Source organism: Bufo bufo, chromosome 2 (genome assembly GCF_905171765.1).
Source record: "Bufo bufo chromosome 2, aBufBuf1.1, whole genome shotgun sequence".
In the NCBI taxonomy this organism is placed as follows: Eukaryota; Metazoa; Chordata; class Amphibia; order Anura; family Bufonidae; genus Bufo; species Bufo bufo.
In genome coordinates, this window is record NC_053390.1 from 393,640,187 (window position 1) to 393,658,996 (window position 18,810).

General features: G+C 47.0%; 1 protein-coding gene across 1 annotated transcript in view; it reads right to left on the bottom strand.

Annotated features, from left to right (window-relative positions):
• Positions 1 to 8,174, bottom strand: part of ACER2 (alkaline ceramidase 2) — a 33,328-nt gene extending 25,154 nt beyond the window's left edge. The window contains exon 1 of the mRNA XM_040417226.1: positions 7,549 to 8,174. Coding sequence (XP_040273160.1) covers positions 7,549 to 7,656 — 108 coding nt within the window. The 5' untranslated portion in view covers positions 7,657 to 8,174. The remainder of the gene's footprint in view (positions 1 to 7,548) is intronic.
• Positions 8,175 to 18,810: the final 10,636 nt, after the last annotated feature.

An 18,810-nucleotide genomic window follows, 5' to 3' on the forward strand; every position in this document is an offset into this window, starting at 1 on the left:
CACGAAGCTCCCATTCCACCACATCCCAAAGATGCTCTATTGGGTTGAGATCTGGTGACTGTGGGGGCCATTTTAGTACAGTGAACTCATTGTCATGTTCAAGAAACCAATTTGAAATGATTCGAGCTTTGTGACATGGTGCATTATCCTGCTGGAAGTAGCCATCACAGGATGGATACATGTTCTCATTCTGTTTACGCCAAATTCGGACTCTACCATTTGAATGTCTCAACAGAAATCGAGACTCATCAGATCAGGCAACATTTTTCCAGTCTTCAACAGTCCGATTTTGGTGAGCTCGTGCAAATTGTAGCCTCTTTTTCCTATTTGTAGTGGAGATGAGTGGTACCCGGTGGGGTCTTCTGCTGTTGTAGCCCATCCTCCTCAAGGTTGTGCGTGTTGTGGCTTCACAAATGCTTTGCTGCATACCTCGGTTGTAACGAGTGGTTATTTCAGTCAACGTTGCTCTTCTATCAGCTTGAATCAGTCGGCCCATTCTCCTCTGACCTCTAGCATCCACAAGGCATTTTTGCCCACAGGACTGCCGCATACTGGATGTTTTTCCCTTTTCACACCATTCTTTGTAAACCCTAGAAATGGTTGTGCGTGAAAATCCCAGTAACTGAGCAGATTGTGAAATACTCAGACCGGCCCGTCTGGCACCAACAACCATGCCACGCTCAAAATTGCTTAAATCACCTTTCTTTCCCATTCTGACATTCAGTTTGGAGTTCAGGAGATTGTCTTGACCAGGACCACACCCCTAAATGCATTGAAGCAACTGCCATGTGATTGGTTGACTAGATAATTGCATTAATGAGAAATAGAACAGGTGTTCCTAATAATTCTTTAGGTGAGTGTATGTTTAAGAATTATTTAATAATGGTAAAATGCATGGCAGATTTTCACTGTACTTAGTCTGTAGGCAGTGACCCTTGGGAGGAGGGAATTCTCAGTGGGGAGCTCCTGAGATAGCAAAAGAACTACCTGCAGACATCCATCCAGAGGTTGGTCTGTAGAGGCCAATCACTCCTGCAGCTAATAGGAATTATTCTATTTATAAGGGAGCTGCAATTTAAGCAATTAACTAAACAGTCCCCTCAAAGGTTAGTAGAGCCAGAATGAGAGGTCCATGAACCTACGACACAACAAAACAGTTTCAAGTTAAAGGGGTCTGCAAAGGAGAACTCTGCCTTAGGCACTGTGCATAAATAAAACAGGACATGCCATAGATGACTCAGAACTGTTGGCCAAAGGACAAGTATAAACATAGTATCCCAGGACAAACTGTTGTAAAGGTTCTTTCCCTAGGACAATTACAGTTAAAATTAAGGTCATTTGAGAGACTCCTATACATAGACTATCAAATAATGTTTTATTAAACTTGGGCCTCTCAACCAGTTAAGCCAGTACTCTCTGCTCTGCACTGACAGGGGGCAATCACCCTGAAACAGCTGTCTGCAGATGAGGTGCTGGCTTATTTAATATCAGAGTCATGTCTCAAGGCCTATTTAAAGGGTGGAACATTGACTTATAGGATCGCTGCCTTACATCTGGTGACATTAGAGGCAAAGCTCGTTAAACGCTCATTTGCATCCCTTTCTTCTCAGAATTCCAGAGGAGCACGTATGGCCTATAAGTCTCCTCACGCTGACTAAGGTGCTCTCTCCTCAAGGTGAGATAGTACCCTGCAAATTCTTAAGTACATTAATCGAGGCTAGTGACTTCCCCTCAACCCTGAAATAATAAGAATAAGCGTTAGTACTAAATAAGCACATTCTGTGCCGTATCTGTAGTAACATGCTATCACTGCACTGATAGTTTCTGCAATTAGCCACTAGCAGTGACAATAGAATGGGAAGAGCAGCTTATCTTTTTATTATCTATGCAGTGCTCTGCTAATCTGCTGACTATAGACAAAATAAGACTTTTATTTCAATAATCATTTGGCTGTCAGTAATCTCAGCCAAACATACATGTTATTTCAACAGGGAATGGATAAGAGGGGTTAAAATTCTACTGGACACCATTTCTGATTAGGAAGGTATAATCTATCCTGTCGGATCTTTGTTTCACCCCCATGGCAGTTCTCAGCAAAGGGTCTATCAGACAACATACTGTAAGGCCGCATTCACAGAACCGTATTTTTAGTTTGCAACCAATCCACATTTTTTGTGGATTTGATGTGGACCCATTGATTTCAATAGGGCTGCAAAAAAACGCGGACAGAACACATTGTGCTGTCCACATCTGTATGTCTGTTCCACAGTCCCGCAAAAAATATAGAACACGTCCTATTCTTCTCCATTTTGAGGACAAGAATATGAACTGTTTCAATGGGTCCGCAAAAATAAAAATGGATTCAACGCGGACGCCATCCGTAGTTTTGGCAGATTTGTGTTTTGCATACTGCAAAATACATACTGTCATGTGAATGCACCCTAATAAGACAGTCACTTCAAAAGCATGTCATCCAGCCAGTATTCTGCTCGGTACCAATGAGGAACAAGAATTCCAAAACTATCTACACATCTGGTTTGGCTAATAAGAGTTGCGCTCTTCTGCCAAAGAAGAGCTACTTTGCATATCACGTCTCCAAAATTACCAGCATGTACTAACATAAATCAACTTTAGTCTAAATCCAAGTATGTTAAAAGTTAGGGCCTATTCACACCACCACTATTTATTCTAGTTCCTCTGCTCTGTTAGAGGAGCAAAACAATGAAAATAATGTTCCGGATTTGGCCCATAACTCACCCGAATGGAGCCAAACAGATCCCAGTACTATATTTTTTGGGATCCTGTTTTTTTTTTTACCAGAAAAAAAAAAAAAGTTCTGCATGGTGTTCCTCTCTGCTGTTTTTGATTGAATCAGCCCCAAATGGAGCCTCCAATGCAGATTTGAACAAGCACTTAGAAAGCTCTTCTTTACATCATTTGTATGCTGCCCACAAGGTCCAGAACGTGTCAGGTTGCAAATAGTCGCTGATCCCAGAGGCACAGGGTTCATTCTCATGTCTGAGTTTGTCTGGTAAGTAACCTCCACGTAAGTGAATGTGAAGGAGTTTATGAAGCAGTAAAAATGGCAAGAATGTAGCATTTTATCTGTATATGTGCAGCATGCCAGTCCGCAGGGGTAGAACACGTGAGGTTCACGGTGGGCCGGAGTGTAAAAACAGTTCATCGGTTACTCACGGTTTAGCAGACGCCTCCCTGGGCCAGCAGTGCAGTGAAGGGGAGAACAGCACTGGATTCTCCGGGGCACACTCGGTTACAGGGGACACCGGCCAGGTGGTGATTGAGGTGCCCTTGATGGTGATTGGGTTTCTGAGTGCTTGCGCGGCTGGGCCCCTGACTTAGGTAGTGTCGTGATGCCAACACCTTGATGGTTCAAAATGTTGAGTGGTAGTAGTATGGAGTTAGAATAATGAGGCAGGTTAAAATCCAACTAGGAACTTGACTGTAACCAGGTTCTTGATAATAGTTTACCAGTTATTAAACAGTCTCTGATACACATGCAAGTTGGATGTGATGAATCCCAGTAACAGGCTGTGCTGGTAGTAATGTGTCAGGCTAGGGTAGTTAGTTATGTACTCACTGATATTCAGCTCTTTCCCTTGCTTCAGTCTCAGTTGAGGTAGCTCAAGTCCTCGTCCTCTACACACAAGTGATGCAACAGAAATCTTATCTGTCCTTAGAATAACGGTGAGGCTGCCAGAAGCTAATAAGTCCTTCACCTAGATACAAGGGCGCCTAGAGCCTAGAACAATGGCTTTGTCCTTCCTTTGTCTAACAATAGACTTGACCAAGATTCACTTGCTACTCCAGAAGAGTGAATGGTAGAATAGAGACTTTTCTTCTGACCCTGCCTTCTTGGCTTAGTACTGAGATACAATTATGGCTCCTCTGGGCCGTGGAGCCCAAGAGATAGAGCTGGAGAGGAGAGGAGAACTCTCCTACCACCTCCACACTCCTGCACTCAACCACTACATCTTCCCAACTTCCCTAGCTAGGCTTGACCTGTCCTATATATACTGTGGTGCTATCCCCATCTAGTGGTGGATGCATGTAGTGCACCTGACAGCCTGGTAAAAAGGGATTTCACACAGTAGTACAATGCAGCATGAAATTACAGAAGATGACAAAAAGCTTTTGCAGTTCCCACATAAGCTAGAGGGACGCTGCATATGTATGTGGCAGATATATAAGTTAATCAGTCACTATCATATTCTTTTGATTTATCAAAACCGGTGGAAGGCAAAACTGGCTTAGTTACCTGTAGCAACCAATCAGATTCTAACTTTAATTTACCAAAAGAGCTCTGAAAAATGAAAGGTGCTCATTGGTTGCTATAGGCAACTAAGCCAGTGTTTCTTCAAACCAGTTTTGATAAATCTCCCCTGTGATAAAGGGTGTTTAAAGGGAATGTGTCATTAGGAAATGACCTATCATTTCAATCTTATTCATGTTAAATATACATATTTTAGAATTTTCTATGTCACTATAGTTTTTTAATATTTTACTCCTAGGAAACCCCTCTAATATAAAAACATGTTGAGGTGGTCTTCAGTTTATACACCTGCTATGGCTTGTAGTCCATGTGGCTTATTTGTGTTTACACTGTCTGCAAACAGCTCCTGAAAGCTCCAGTCAGCTTAAGGACGGCTAAAATGAACCAAAAAAGCCCAATGACCCAAGTAAATAAAGTACTGAGAACTGCCTTGAACGTATAAGAGGCCTTAGGCCGGCAATACACATTCAATAGCTGTTGGACGATCATTCAGCTGACAGCTATCTCTTCTGACTCGCTCCCGACTTCCCCATACACATAGATGTTCATCTCAGTGGAACCTGTATGTGTATTCTATGGGGACAGTGGAGAAAGCCACTGCCAGATACTTCTGGTGGTAGCTTAACTCCCAGGAGAACAAAAGGATGGGTCAAAAATATTCACTTCATCCAATCCTTCTTTCCCCCCAAATCAGCTGTTGGGGGAGCTTCTTTCAAACATTAGACTTGAAGGTTTGGCCAACAATACACTAATGTGTATAGGGGCCTTTAAAAGTAGAGATATGACCGTAAATACTGAGAACTGGTAGGACATTGTAGCAATCTGTTGCCTTCACATGAGCAGAAACAGCTGCTGGTTAAAATTAGACATCATGTTACTTAAAAGTCATTTAATTAACACGAAATGGAAAATTGTGAAGAGGAACAAGTTAAGATCTCACAAGACCTGCGGCTATCAGACATTCTACTTTATGATGTTCGTTTATAGGATACCTGCAATACATGTGATCGCAGTAACAATTACCTGCAACAATGCAAGGCCAGTAACTGCAGTATTACTAGCAAAATCATGCGTCCAATCAGCTGGAAAACCGTGCCCACCGCATGGTTTCCAGAGTTTCCTTAAAGGAAACCTGTCGTCACCTTTATGCTGCCTATACTAATGGTAGAATAAGGATACTTTCACACTAGCAGCAGCCTTCTCCGGCAGGCTCTTCCAGCGGGTGAACAGCCTGCCGCATCCGTGCTGCCGCTAGTGCATGCGTACCGCCGGAGGTCCCCATTGACTAAAATGGGGGCGGGCCGGAGCAAACATGCAGAGAGGCGGCTGGAATAAAACGAAGACATGTCATAGTTTTATTCCGGCCGCCTCTCTGCATGTTTGCCGTGCTGCCGCCAGAACTCCGGCCCGCCCCTATTATAGTCAATGAGGCCGGAGCAGACCTCTGGTGGCACGCGTGAACTAGCGGCAGCATGGATCCGGCAGGCTGTTCACCCGCTGGAACAGCCTGCCGGAGAAGGCTGCCGCTAGTGTGAAGATAGCCTTAAGTAGAGACAAGTGAGTTGATTTCAGCAGTCTGTCATTTATAAGTTAAAAGTAAGTGGTTGCCGAGAACCAACATCACAATCATTGCAGACTGGGCCTGGAAAAGAGTCCTGGCCACCTGAGAAGAGTCCTGGTTATTCATGAATTCCTGCTCTCCTGCCCACCTGCTGATGACTGACAGGCTTCTACCTAGTTTTCACCCTTTCTCTCTAGGAGAGAACTGCCAATCATCAGGTGGGCAGGAGAGCAGGAGATTAGGAATAACCAGGACTCTTCTCAGGTAGATTTGACCTACTTTTAGCTGATGTGTGACACACCGCTGAAATCAGCATTTCTGTCACTAATTTATGCTGCCCTCAGTACGGTCAGCATAAAGTTGATGACAGGTTCCCTTTAAGGGTAAAGATACACAGAGCAGCAGTCATATGTGGCTAAAAACAGTGGCCTCGATCTGGTGTTCTGCCAGATTCCTATACCTGGCAGAATGCTATACCCGAAGTGACACGGCCGTACCAGAATCCGCTGGAGGAGGGTGTGTGTGGATCTGCGCAAACGCAGATCCACTGGATTCGTAAAAATAATTGCACCACCGCGGGAGAAGCACCTACTTCATTTGCATGCGCGAAACCGTACACCGCGCGTGCGCACTCAGGGGTAAATAGATTTTTCAGTGCAAAATGTTCCATCAGATCTCCCTACCCCTGAGCGCGCACGCGCGAACACATAATCTGGAGCAGATCAGCCTCACCACATAGCATAACTAAGTGCAGAATATTGGGGTGATGGGGTCACCACATAGCAGAGCTGAGTGCGGTCCCTGAGTGCGCACGCGTGTTGTATGGTTTCGCGCATGCAAATGAAGTAGGTGCTTCTCCTGCGGCGGTGCAATTATTTTTATGAATCCAATGGATCTGCACTTGCGCAGATCCACAAACACCCTCCTCCAGCTGATTCTGGTGCGGCGGTATCACTTCCGGGTATAGCATTCGCCATTCTGCCAAGGTATAGGAATCTGGCAGAACACCGGTATTCATAGTGATTATTAATGTCTGTATGATTTTGCAGGTACCCAGAAAACTGTGCGTCCATTTACACTGATTGCTAATGACCGCGCAATTGTGTGCATAAAACTGTTGCCTACCTGCAAAAATGTGCCTGCTGCTGCGCGGTTTCAGACAGCACTCCATGTGTCTTTATCCTTAGGGCTCATGCACACGACCATATGTTTGGTCCGCAAAATGTATGCTGTTCACATCCACACGTCCGTTCTACAGTCCAGCACAAAAGATGGAGCCTGTCCTATTCTTGTCCATTTTGTGGACAAGGATAGGACATTTCTACAAAAGTTAAAAAATAAATAGTGGCATGCCTTCGGCTGGGATCCATTTTGCTGATCCGTGATTTGCGAGCAGCAAAACACTTACGGTCGTGTGCATGAGCCCTTAAGGAGGCCATAGACAGAAACATCTGACCCAGGCCAGGATCAGGATTGAAACCATTACTACTAGATTGAATGTATTGAGTTTTAGCACTATGACCACACATTTCTTATTGTATCTAGGAAAGTTATATACTTGTCTATGGAAACTATAACAGTGTCACACATCATGTACTAATATTGTGATAGTTGAAATTGTATGTGATAAATCAATACAAAAAAAACACTTACATAAGATTAAAGAAAATTAAATGACGCATAGTCTAATACTAACCGTATTGTAAAACTCTGCAATAGTGGAGACAATTTTGTAATTGTCTTCACACCAGTCCACTTCTGAGCTCCCAGCCTGTAGATGGTCCCATATCTTCAGTGATGCCATAGCTGGATCACTTTCTGAACAGGTATGTGACTTTCAGCTCTGCAGTTTAGACTAGAAAGATGTCAGTTTTTGTCTTCATAGAAGACTTTGCAGTTGACCACTGTGGACCTCCACCGGTTTTTCTAGCACTTCCCTTCATCAATGTCTCTTCTTTCAATAGAGAAGCCTGTGTATTGTCCAAGCTGCTTCTATGGATCCTGCGTAGATCCTAAAGCTCAGCAGTCACCATCACAAAGCAGAGAAGGAGGATCAATCGGGTTGTTGTGAGGACAAGGCAGCTTCAGTTTACAGCTCGTCCTCTTTCAGTCTGTTCCTTACCATCTGCTTGATTCTGCAACTGAAGCTAATACTTAAAGGCGTCCATAAGCAGAAGGTCCCTCCCTGTGGGTGGCACCAGTGATGCACATGAACTACATCCACGCCTCTGCCAACCTTCAGATTGTTTACATGCAGCAGAAGTAGCAGGGTATGAGACTGAATCTAAACTATCATGTCTGCCAGTGATATCCGCCTCCGGAGATGTCCCTCATGTGTGGGGGATGTCTTTTCTTAGCCACTGCTGCCAGTCTTTATATAAAAACTTGCACGTGTCTATGCCAGCTAGTAATTTACCTCATTATGCACAAGGAGGGAATGCATTGTAGGAAGGAATGTGGAAGGACAACATTTCACTACTACTTAGATGACGCACTTTGCAGTGAGTAAGGTAGATAAGACAGGAGGTGTGAACAAGAGTAACTAGTTACACCTATTCTAGGCTGGCAATACTCCAACTCAAGCGGCAATGCTACAGTCACATCAGCTCTTCTATTTCTGTTGTTCTCTGTTATAGGAGCTATGCCCATTACATATCCTGCTACGCAGTGCTTGAAGTGGGCCGGAACGCGGCGGTACTCAGTACCGCCACTTCCAAAAATTGCCCTGGAGAGTACCAGCACCTCTCCGTGCGCCCAGTACGTGGGTTTCCGGTACCGGAGCGCAGCGGAGAGCTGGCAGTATCTCCTCCCTAATGTCGTTGGCTGGGCAGCTAGTGGAGGGGGGCGGGTCGTTGCAGAGTACGGCTCAGGCTGGCGCAGGCAGGGAGTTGACCTCACGTTAGGTGACGTCAACTCCTTCCCGCGCGCCTGTGACTGAGGAGCGATCAGTGCGGCGACCAGTGACTGGTCCTCCTTGGAGTCAGGAGTCGGACGGTGCAGCAAAGAACATCGACTTTGCTTTGGAATCCAACTTCTGAAGAGTGAAGAGTACTGGTGAGTGACAGGCACCCCCCCTCCCCCCACACACATTAGTTCCTCTCTGTACCAGTACCCCCCCCCCCCCTGGCAGGGGGGTACTGGTACAGAGAGGAATTAATGTGTGTGTGTGTGATGAGTGGGGGGGGGGGTCTGATGTGCAGGGGGGTACTGGTACAGAGAGGAACGAATGTGTGGTGGTGGGGGGGGTACTGTACTGGTACATAGAGGAACTAATATATATGTGTGTGATGGGGGGGTCTGATGTGCAGGGGGGGGGGGAGCACCGGCGCCTAATAGAGTACCGGCACCTCTTTTGGCCCACTTAAAGCACTGCTGCTACGTATAGTCGTGAATGGGAAACCCGATCTGATATGGACTGAAACTGTACTGTCTTTAGCAACAAATCCAGGTTCTGTTTGGGATCCATCCCATGATGGTCAAGTTCAAGTATGGAGGCTTCTTGGTTAGCGTTTCAATCCTGCCTTTGCTGTGGAGTGACACACTGTCCCAACTGCTGGTGTGATCTGGGAACCCATCACATATGACAGTCGGTCACCCCTATAGTATAGTATGCTAGGGACATTAACAGCTCAGCAATGTGTGCAGGACAGTCATCCTACAGCCAAATGTGATGCCTCTCATGGCCTGCCCAGTTGCCAGATTTAATGACAATCACTTATGTTACAAGCTGGGGAACCAGCTTCTGCAACCTGCTGTGTGCTGGATCTACCGGCTCAACTGCAACATCTGTGGGCAAATGTATGTAATGTACACTGCTCAAAAAAATAAAGGGAACACAAAAATAACACATCCTAGATCTGAGTTAATTAAATATTCTTCTGAAATACTTTGTTCTTTACATAGTTGAATGTGCTGACAACAAAATCACACAAAAGTAAAAAAATGGAAATCAAATTTTTCAACCCATGGAGATCTGGATTTGGAGTCACACTCAAAATTAAAGTGGAAAAACACACTACAGGCTGATCCAACTTTGATGTAATGTCCTTAAAACAAGTCAAAATGAGGCTTAGTAGTGTGTGTGGCCTCCACGTGCCTGTATGACTTCCCTACAACGCCTGTGCATGCTCCTGATGAGGTGGTGGACAGTCTCCTGAGGGATCTCCTCCCAGACCTGGACTAAAGCATCTGCGAACTCCTGGACAGTCTGTGGTGCAACGTGACGTTGGTGGATAGAGCAAGACATGATGTCCCAGATGTGCTCAATTGGATTCAGGTCTGGGGAACGGGCGGGCCAGTCCATAGCATCAATGCCTTCGTCTTGCAGGAACTGCTGACACACTCCAGCCACATGAGGTCTAGCATTGTCTTGCATTAGGAGGAACCCAGGTCCAACCGCACCAGCATATGGTCTCACAAGGGGTCTGAGGATCTCATCTCGGTACCTAATGGCAGTCAGGCTACCTCTGGCGAGCACATGGAGGGCTGTGCGGCCCTCCAAAGAAATGCCACCCCACACCATTACTGACCCAATGCCAAACCGGTCATGCTGGAGGATGTTGCAGGCAGCAGAACGCTCTCCACGGTGTCTCAAAACTCTGTCACGTCTGTCACATGTGCTCAGTGTGAACCTGCTTTCATCTGTGAAGAGCACAGGGCGCCAGTGGCGAATTTGCCAATCTTGGTGTTCTCTGGCAAATGCCAAACGTCCTGCATGGTGTTGGGCTGTAAGCACAACCCCCACCTGTGGACGTCGGGCCCTTATATCACCCTCATGGAGTCTGTTTCTGACCGTTTGAGCAGACACATGCACATTTGTGGCCTGCTGGAGGTCATTTTGCAGGGCTCTGGCAGTGCTCCTCCTGTTCCTCCTTGCACAAAGGCGGAGGTAGCGGTCCTGCTGCTGGGTTGTTGCCCTCCTACAGCCTCCTCCACGTCTCCTGATGTACTGGCCTGTCTCCTGGTAGCGCCTTCATGCTCTGGACACTACGCTGACAGACACAGCAAATCTTCTTGCCACAGCTCGCATTGATGTGCCATCCTGGATAAGCTGCACTACCTGAGCCACTTGTGTGGGTTGTAGACTCCGTCTCATGCTACCACTAGAGTGAAAGCACCGCCAGCATTCAAAAGTGACCAAAACATCAGCCAGGAAGCATAGGAACTGAGAAGTGGTCTGTGGTCACCACCTGCAGAACCACTCCTTTATTGGGGGTGTCTTGCTAATTGCCTATAATTTCCACCTGTTGTCTATCCCATTTGCACAACAGCATGTGAAATTGATTGTCACTCAGTGTTGCTTCCTAAGTGGACAGTTTGATTTCACAGAAGTGTGATTGACTTGGAGTTACATTGTGTTGTTTAAGTGTTCCCTTTATTTTTTTGAGCAGTGTATTTTGGTTCCCTTTTTTGCTCCATAGCTTCAGTTCTGGGCTGTAGTCACATGACCAGGTCCATGCAGCTCTTTCCTATTTCCTGTGATGTTATGTCTATACAAGAGCAATGATAGAGGAGTGTGTATGTAAACTAGCTGGTGGGAGGAGCTATAAACTATCTGGGTGTTGTTAGGGGCGGCACTAGAGCTGTGCTAGAGAAAGGAGAAGTGCATCATGGGTTTGGTTGGATACAACAACAGGAAGTGCTATGTACAGGATGCAAAGAAACCAGAGTGATTAATTTAGATGGTGAAAACTGGTTAGGAGAGTCTAAATTGAAAACAAAACAGCATGATATGATGTAGATGAGGTAAGCAACTACAGGAATATATTTTTTTAAAACCATAGTAAAAACCCTTTAACGCCTTGTGCACATGCCAAGGCAATGGAGCTATGGAGAACTGCTTTGTAATAGAAGATCTGATGGAACATGCTGCAATAGCGTACAGAGGAACAGTTGGTTACCACAGAAGTCTAAGGATTAGAAGTTGTACTAAGACATAATACACCGATGTGAATGAGACATAAGGCCTATTTACACTAGCAAAAATGAATGTAGAGAACCTTGCATGTGCACCAGGTGCAACTGGGATACACTTCTTTCATTGCATGGTGGATTAGCACACTATAGCAGGGAGGGATTTTCTGGAGTGCCATGAATGAGGTTATCTATGGCTAGTACACTGCTGGCATCAGCTAATTCTCATGGTATTCCATATAAAGTTCATGAAGAAGGGCCCTCTGTTGTTGGTGTCTGACCCTAGGTAAGCAACTCTGATCTCATAAGTTGCAGTCTGGTAGTTAGCTGTGAAATCACAAATATCTCTCAAGTACACTGCTGGGTTTTAACCAGGTAAGCCACTGTAACATAGGAGAGATTTTTCTTCTTCAGGTACACTGCTAGGACAATAAATGTGGGTTTTAATCAGGTAAACTACTGTGACATCACATCTGTGTCAGGTAAGTGTCTGTGAGATTACAGGAATTGGGACATGGTTGTGATTAGGGTTGAGCTAATTGGGTTCGATTGTTCTATCCAAACCTGATTCATTTGAAACCTTTTTGAAGACTATGGCTCCATCCTACTGTAAAATGTATGGCCTCCGTGGAGGCCTTTCCGAAGTTTCAGCAAATATCGCAAGACTTACTTCGTCTTGCCTCTATCACATCGTTTCGTTTATTCACATAAACTAACGTGCCTCATAAACGAAACAGAGGTCAGCTTCGTATTTTGATACTGTAATATATGCGAATAAACAAAGTGACACCTGATAGAGGTGAGACGAAGTCAATCTTGCGATATGACCTGTAAGAAGGTACAAGGAATCATCGTGGATGATAGGTACGTGTCACCGAGGTTCCTGGCCTCGGTGGAGTAAGAGCCGGTTTTTATGTGTTAGCAGCAGTTACTGTTTGACACCTTGATACTTAGTATGGCTATAATAGCTGATCCGGGACGGCTCTTACTGGGTGTAGTCAAAGTGCGGGGTGGGTGACTACTTCCCATGTTCCAGGCCGGGTTTTGCCAGGCTTAAAAAACAGTCAGCACTGCCAGGTGGAGAGGATTACCTTCGTCTGACAGTGAAGCTCAGGAGGTCTGTGTGCTGTGATCTGAGGGCTGTGTTGGGATCTGCGGCTTGAGCCGGGCTGGAGGGCTCAGACCCCTGTGAGGGCGAACAGGCCGCCTAACGCCTGCCTGTGGACTTGACAAGGCAGAACTTCCAACAGGGTGTGAAGTAACACCCAGGAGAAAAGGTGACTGTTTTGTATATGAACTTTTCATCTGTGTGAACTATCACCAAGCAACTTGCGTTTTTGTTTTGTTTTCACGTGTGAATAAACATTGATGTTTTGAACTTGTACTTTGCCTCTGTGCTGCACCCGCTAATCCTAACTACCAGAGTGAATCCCCACATTTGGTGGAGGATGTGGGCAAGCGCAGTGAGTCTGGCGTGAAAGCCAATATATTTTTTGTTTTTCATTTTTGGGCACGGTTGTATGTCGAACATCAAACCAGCGGTATTGCAACTCGTACCCCACGACAGCAGCGAGAGACCAACCTGCACAAACGGGAGGCTAATAAGCAGCAGCAATTGACCAACCAGTTGCTGCTACAACACGTGATAGCTTTGCAGACAGCAAAAGCAACCCTAAGCGTCCACGATGCCCAGAAAGCAGTCCATGCAGCGATCCCTAACATGACACCCGCAGACGACATCAAAACCTATCTGGCGATGTACAAGAAAGTGGCCACCAGGGAAAAGCTGCCTCAAGACCAGTGGGCTGAGGACATCGCTCCTTTCCTGGCATCAGAGTCCCAGCACGTATATTTCAACTTACCGGACTATTAAGCGGCCAACTACCCAAGGTAAAGAGTGAGATTTTGGCAAGACTGGGGGTAAATGTGTTGGACCGGGCCCAGTGGGTACATCAGTGGGGGTTTAAGGCAGATGAGTCCACGAGACCCCAGTATTATGACTTAATCCACCTTTTGCAAAAGTGGCTACTGCCTGATGTGCTGAGTCCCACAGATATTATGGATAGACTATTGGCTGACATATTCTGGAGGTCGCTGCAACCCCCTCTCCAGCTCTGGATTGGCCAGGTGTCTCCTGGAAATGGTGGAATGCTATGAGGCCACTAAGAATCTTAAGGGGCGTTCTTTCGGAAGGGGGGCAGGTAAACCCCAGAACTCCCTACCCCAGGCCCATCGGTATGTGCCGGTGAAACCCACCTGGGAGGTTCCCACTATGGGCCGGACCCAAGTAATCTGCTGGCGGTGTCAGGAACCTGGCCATATAAGGGCTGAGTGTCCCTATCGGGTTGAGACCATGGTCACTAATTGTGGTTACCATCAGTCACTGTATGCTATAAAACTGTGTGCCACAGGTACCCCGGAGACTCTAGACCACTTGTGCCAGGTGGAAGTGGGAGACACTCAAGCTGAGGCGCTGCTGGACTCAGGTAGCTTGGTGACCCTAGTAAGGGCTACCCTAGTGCGGTCCGCTGAGTATACTGGCTGGAAAGTTGGGGTGATGTGCATTTCTCAGAGACTTAAAAGACTACCCCACAGCGCTGGTGACTCTAACCACGGTAGCCAGCAGGTGGACCCACGAAACTTGCACTACGAACTCATAATAGGGAGAGACTTTCTGGGTTTCCCAGCCCTATGGCCGGTTGTGAGAGTGACTGTACCCCTGACTCAGGGGTGAGCCCAGGAGATTGGCCTTGTTCAGGAGGACGGCCAGAACCCTGGGAACCTGAGGCCGAAGGGCCAGCAGTAGGGGTGACCGCCACCTTGGTGGAAGAGGGGGAGACAACCCTGCGTAGGGTAATGGTGGGAGACATGGGGGAATTGCCACTGGGACCTGAGTTGGCAGACCTCAACGTCTCCAGGGAAAATTTTGATACAGCCCAAAGCCGATACCCAACCCTATCCCGGGCTCGGGAGAATGTGGTAATAGTTGATTGGGTACCCCAACAACCTGGGTCTGAGTCAATGTTTCCCCGTTTTGTGGTCAACCAGAATATGCTATATTGGGTAAACCAGCTGTGGGGTGAACCTGGGCTTATCGAAAACTTGTGTTAGAGTTAGACCACCAACATGTTCTCGGGGGTCATCTGGGACTGCAGAAGACACAGGACCGGATACTACAATGGTTTTACTGGCCCAGTGTGTTTAGAGAGGTGGATGATTTTTGTAAGTCTTGCTGAACCTGCCAAACAACTAGCCCCCAGCACCTGTTCCGCAGTCCCTTAGTGCCTCTCCCAATTATCTCCCGAGACTCCATTTGAAAGAATCGCTATGTATCTCATAGGCCCAGTACCAAAGTCCTCTAGAGGGCACCAACATATCTTGGTAGTCCTAGACTACGCAACTCGGTACCCGGAGGCGGTACCACTGAGACATATATCTGCCAAATTCATAGCAAAGGAGTTAATGGAGATGTTCTCCAGAGTGTGGCTACCTAAAGAGGCTCTGACTGACCAGGGGAACCCTTTTATGTCCAAGGTCATGCAGGAACTCTGTAAGTTGCTGAACATTAAGCAGATACGCACGTCCGTCTATCACCCGTAAACTGACGGCCTAGTAGAAAGGTTTAATAAAACATTAAAAACCATGTTAAAATGAGTAGTGTCTAAGGATGGGAAGGACTGGGACCTCCTTCTGCCCTATCTTATGTTTGCAGTGCGAGAAGTGCCCCAGGCCTCTACTGGTTTCTCGCCCTTCGAACTTCTATATGGCAGACATCCACGTGGTCTGTTGAATATAGCCAAAGAGGCGTGGGAGCAACAACCCACACCATATAAAAGCATTATTGAATATGTTACCCAGATGCAGGAACGTATGGAAACCGTGTTGCCGCTGGTAAAGGAACATATGGAGGCAGCTCAGCGAGCTCAAAGTCGGGTGTATTATCGGCAGGCTCGGGTCCAGATCTTTAACCCGGGAGATCGGGTTTTGGTTTTGGTACCGACAGTGGATAGTAAGTTACTAGCTAGGTGGCAGGGACCCTACAAGGTACTCAAAAAAGTTGGAGAAGTAAACTACAAGGTACACCAGCCAGTAGAAGTATATACCAGCGTATAGTATTTTACAGCAGTACTATGTTTGAATGTGTATATTGTGGGGTTTTGCTCTGGTAGACAGACTAACGGATGCAGTATAGAGGCAATCACAAATTCTTTAACTTAAACAGTTCTTTTTTTATTCACACATAAGGAAAAACAAAATGACCGTTCACAGTCTTGGTGTTTGTTCACACCATGCAATGTCCATAGAACAAAATCTTCACCTGGTTAGCAGTTTTCCATCCGCAGTCCACAGCAGGCTTTAGGGGCCTGTTTCCTGGCATGTGGCACTCAGCCCTTTAGCACGGCACAAATTCACAGGTCCCAAAACACAGAGACTCCCCAGCTTCTCTGTCAGATGAAGGAAAAAACCACACCCAGCTGAGAGTGCTGGAGCGTGGGGAGCAGCCACCCACCCAGCACTTTGGCTACTCCCCGTAAGAGCTGGCCCGAATCGGCTTTACAGCCATACTAACAACAAAAGAGTGTCAGTCAGCACTAGCTGCCGTTGACACTTAAAACTACTGGTTCTTACCTCACCGAGGCCAGGAATCTCGGTGACACATACCTTCCATCAATGACTGTTCCTTGCGCCTTCCTACATACCTCCCTCCTTTGTTTAACCCTGAGGGGGTGAACACCCGCCAGACAGTGTACCCGGGACAGGGCATCTGCGTTTCCCTGTAACCTGCCTGCCCTATGTTCCACGGAAAACTTGAAGTTTTGTAAAGATAAGAACCATCTGGTGACCCGAGCATTCCTCTCTTTGGTTTGGTTCATCCACTTGAGAGGGAAGTGGTCGGTCACCAGATGGAATTTTCTCCCCAACAGATAATAGCGGAGAGACTCGAGTGCCCACTTGATGGCCAGGCACTCTCTCTCCACTATACTGTACCTAGTCTTGGCTGGGGTAAGTTTGCGGCTCAGGAAAACAACAGGATGCTCCTGAGGCCTACTTCAGAGGCATCAGTCTGTACCACAAACTCCCTCTTGAAGTCAGGTGTCACCAATACCAGGGACCCACACAGGGCAGACTTCAAAGTGGAGAGAGCCTTTTCCGCCTGCTCATTCCACTGAACCGTCACTGACTTGCGTCCCTTCAAAAGGCCTGTCAATAGTGCAGCGACTGTAGCAAAATTAGGGACAAACCTCATATAGTACCCCACCATACCCAGGACTGACTTTACTTGCCGAGTAGTGACAGGTCGGGGCCAATTCCTAATTGCCTCAATTTTGTTTACCTGAGGTTTAATAATTCCGTGCCCAATCACATACTCCAGGTACTTGGTCTCTTCTAACCCTATCGCACACTTTTTTGGGTTAGCGGTTAAGCCAGCCTTCCTAAGGGAGTCCACTACAGCCTATACTTTAGGTAGGTGACTTTTCCAGTCGGTGCTGTGGATAATGATATCGTCCAGGTACGCCGAAGCGTATTGATGATGTGGACGGAGTACAATGTCCATTAGCCTTTGAAACGTGGCGGGAGCGCCATGTAGACCAAAGGGTAATACCTTGTACTGATACAGCCCCTCTGGCATGATGAAATCCGTTTTTTCCTTGGCAGCCTCCGTCAAGGGTACCTGCCAGTACCCTTTGGTGAGGTCCAACACAGAAAAATACGGGGCTTGGCCCAACTTCTAAATAAGCTTATCCACTCGGGGCATGGGATATGTATCAAACTTGGACACCTCATTCAGTTTGCGGAAGTCGTTACAGAACCGCAATGTCCAGTCCAGCTTGGGTATTAAGACTATAGGACTGGCCCATTCACTTTTTGACTCCTCGATGACACCTAGCTGAAGCATTAGCTGCACTTCCCCTGCGATGGCTTGTCGTCGAGCCTCGGGTATCCGGTATGGTTTTTAACTTTTGCCTGAGGCTCAGTGATAATGTCATGTCGGACTATGGAACACATCCGTGTTCCGACGAATGAACTCCCTGGCTTCCTGAGCCTGTTTAGAGAAGAGGCTGTCAGCAATTTTCACTGTGGCAGCCGCTTCCCTTGCTTCAGACAGAGGGGCCGAAACTGCTTCCCCTAGGAACCCTGGTCATGGGCTGTCTTCCGTACAGGTTTCCGTATCTTTCCAGGGTTTGAGCAGATTCACATGGTACACCTGCTCCGGCTTTTGCCTCCCTGGCTAGTGTACCTTGTAATCTACCTCTCCAATTTTTTCAAGCACCTCGTAGGGCCCCTGCCACCTAGCTAGGAACTTACTGTCTACGGTTGGTACCAGAACCAAATACCCGATCACCCCGGTTAAAAGTCCGGACCCGAGCCTGCGGATTATAGATCCTACTCTGGGCTCGCTGCGCTGCCTCCATATGCTCCCTAACCAGAGGTAAAACTGTTTCTATCCATCCTTGCATCTGGGTGATGTACTCAACAACACTTCTGTGCGGTGTTTCTGCCGTATAGCAGTTCGAAGGGCGAGAACCCAGTAGAGGCCTGGGGAACCTCTCGCACTGCGAACATGAGATAGGGCAGAAGAATGTGCCAGTCCCTCCCATCCTTAGAGACCACTCTTTTTAGCATACTTTTTTATGTTTGATTAAAGTGGTTGTCTGGGTTCAGAGCTGAACTCGGACATACCCCTATTTTCACCCACGCAGCCCCCCTTAGGCTAGCATCGGAGCAGCTCATGCTCCGATGCGCTCCCTTGCCCTGCGCTAGATCGTGCAGGGAATGGGCTCTTTTGTTTATCATAACACACTGCCGGGAGGACACTTCCGCCTGGCAGTGTGTTCGGTGATGTCAGCGGCTCTGATGGGTGGGCTTTAGCGCTGCCCTAGCAGTTTTACTGGCTAGGGCAGTGCTAAAGCCCGCCCATCAGTGTCAGTGACATCACCGGGCTTCCTGGTAGCCCCATGGATAGCCCCGGTACGTCACCGGAACTCCTAAAAATGCCTCTGCTCTGCACAATTTAGCGAAGGGCAAATGAGAGCATCGGAAC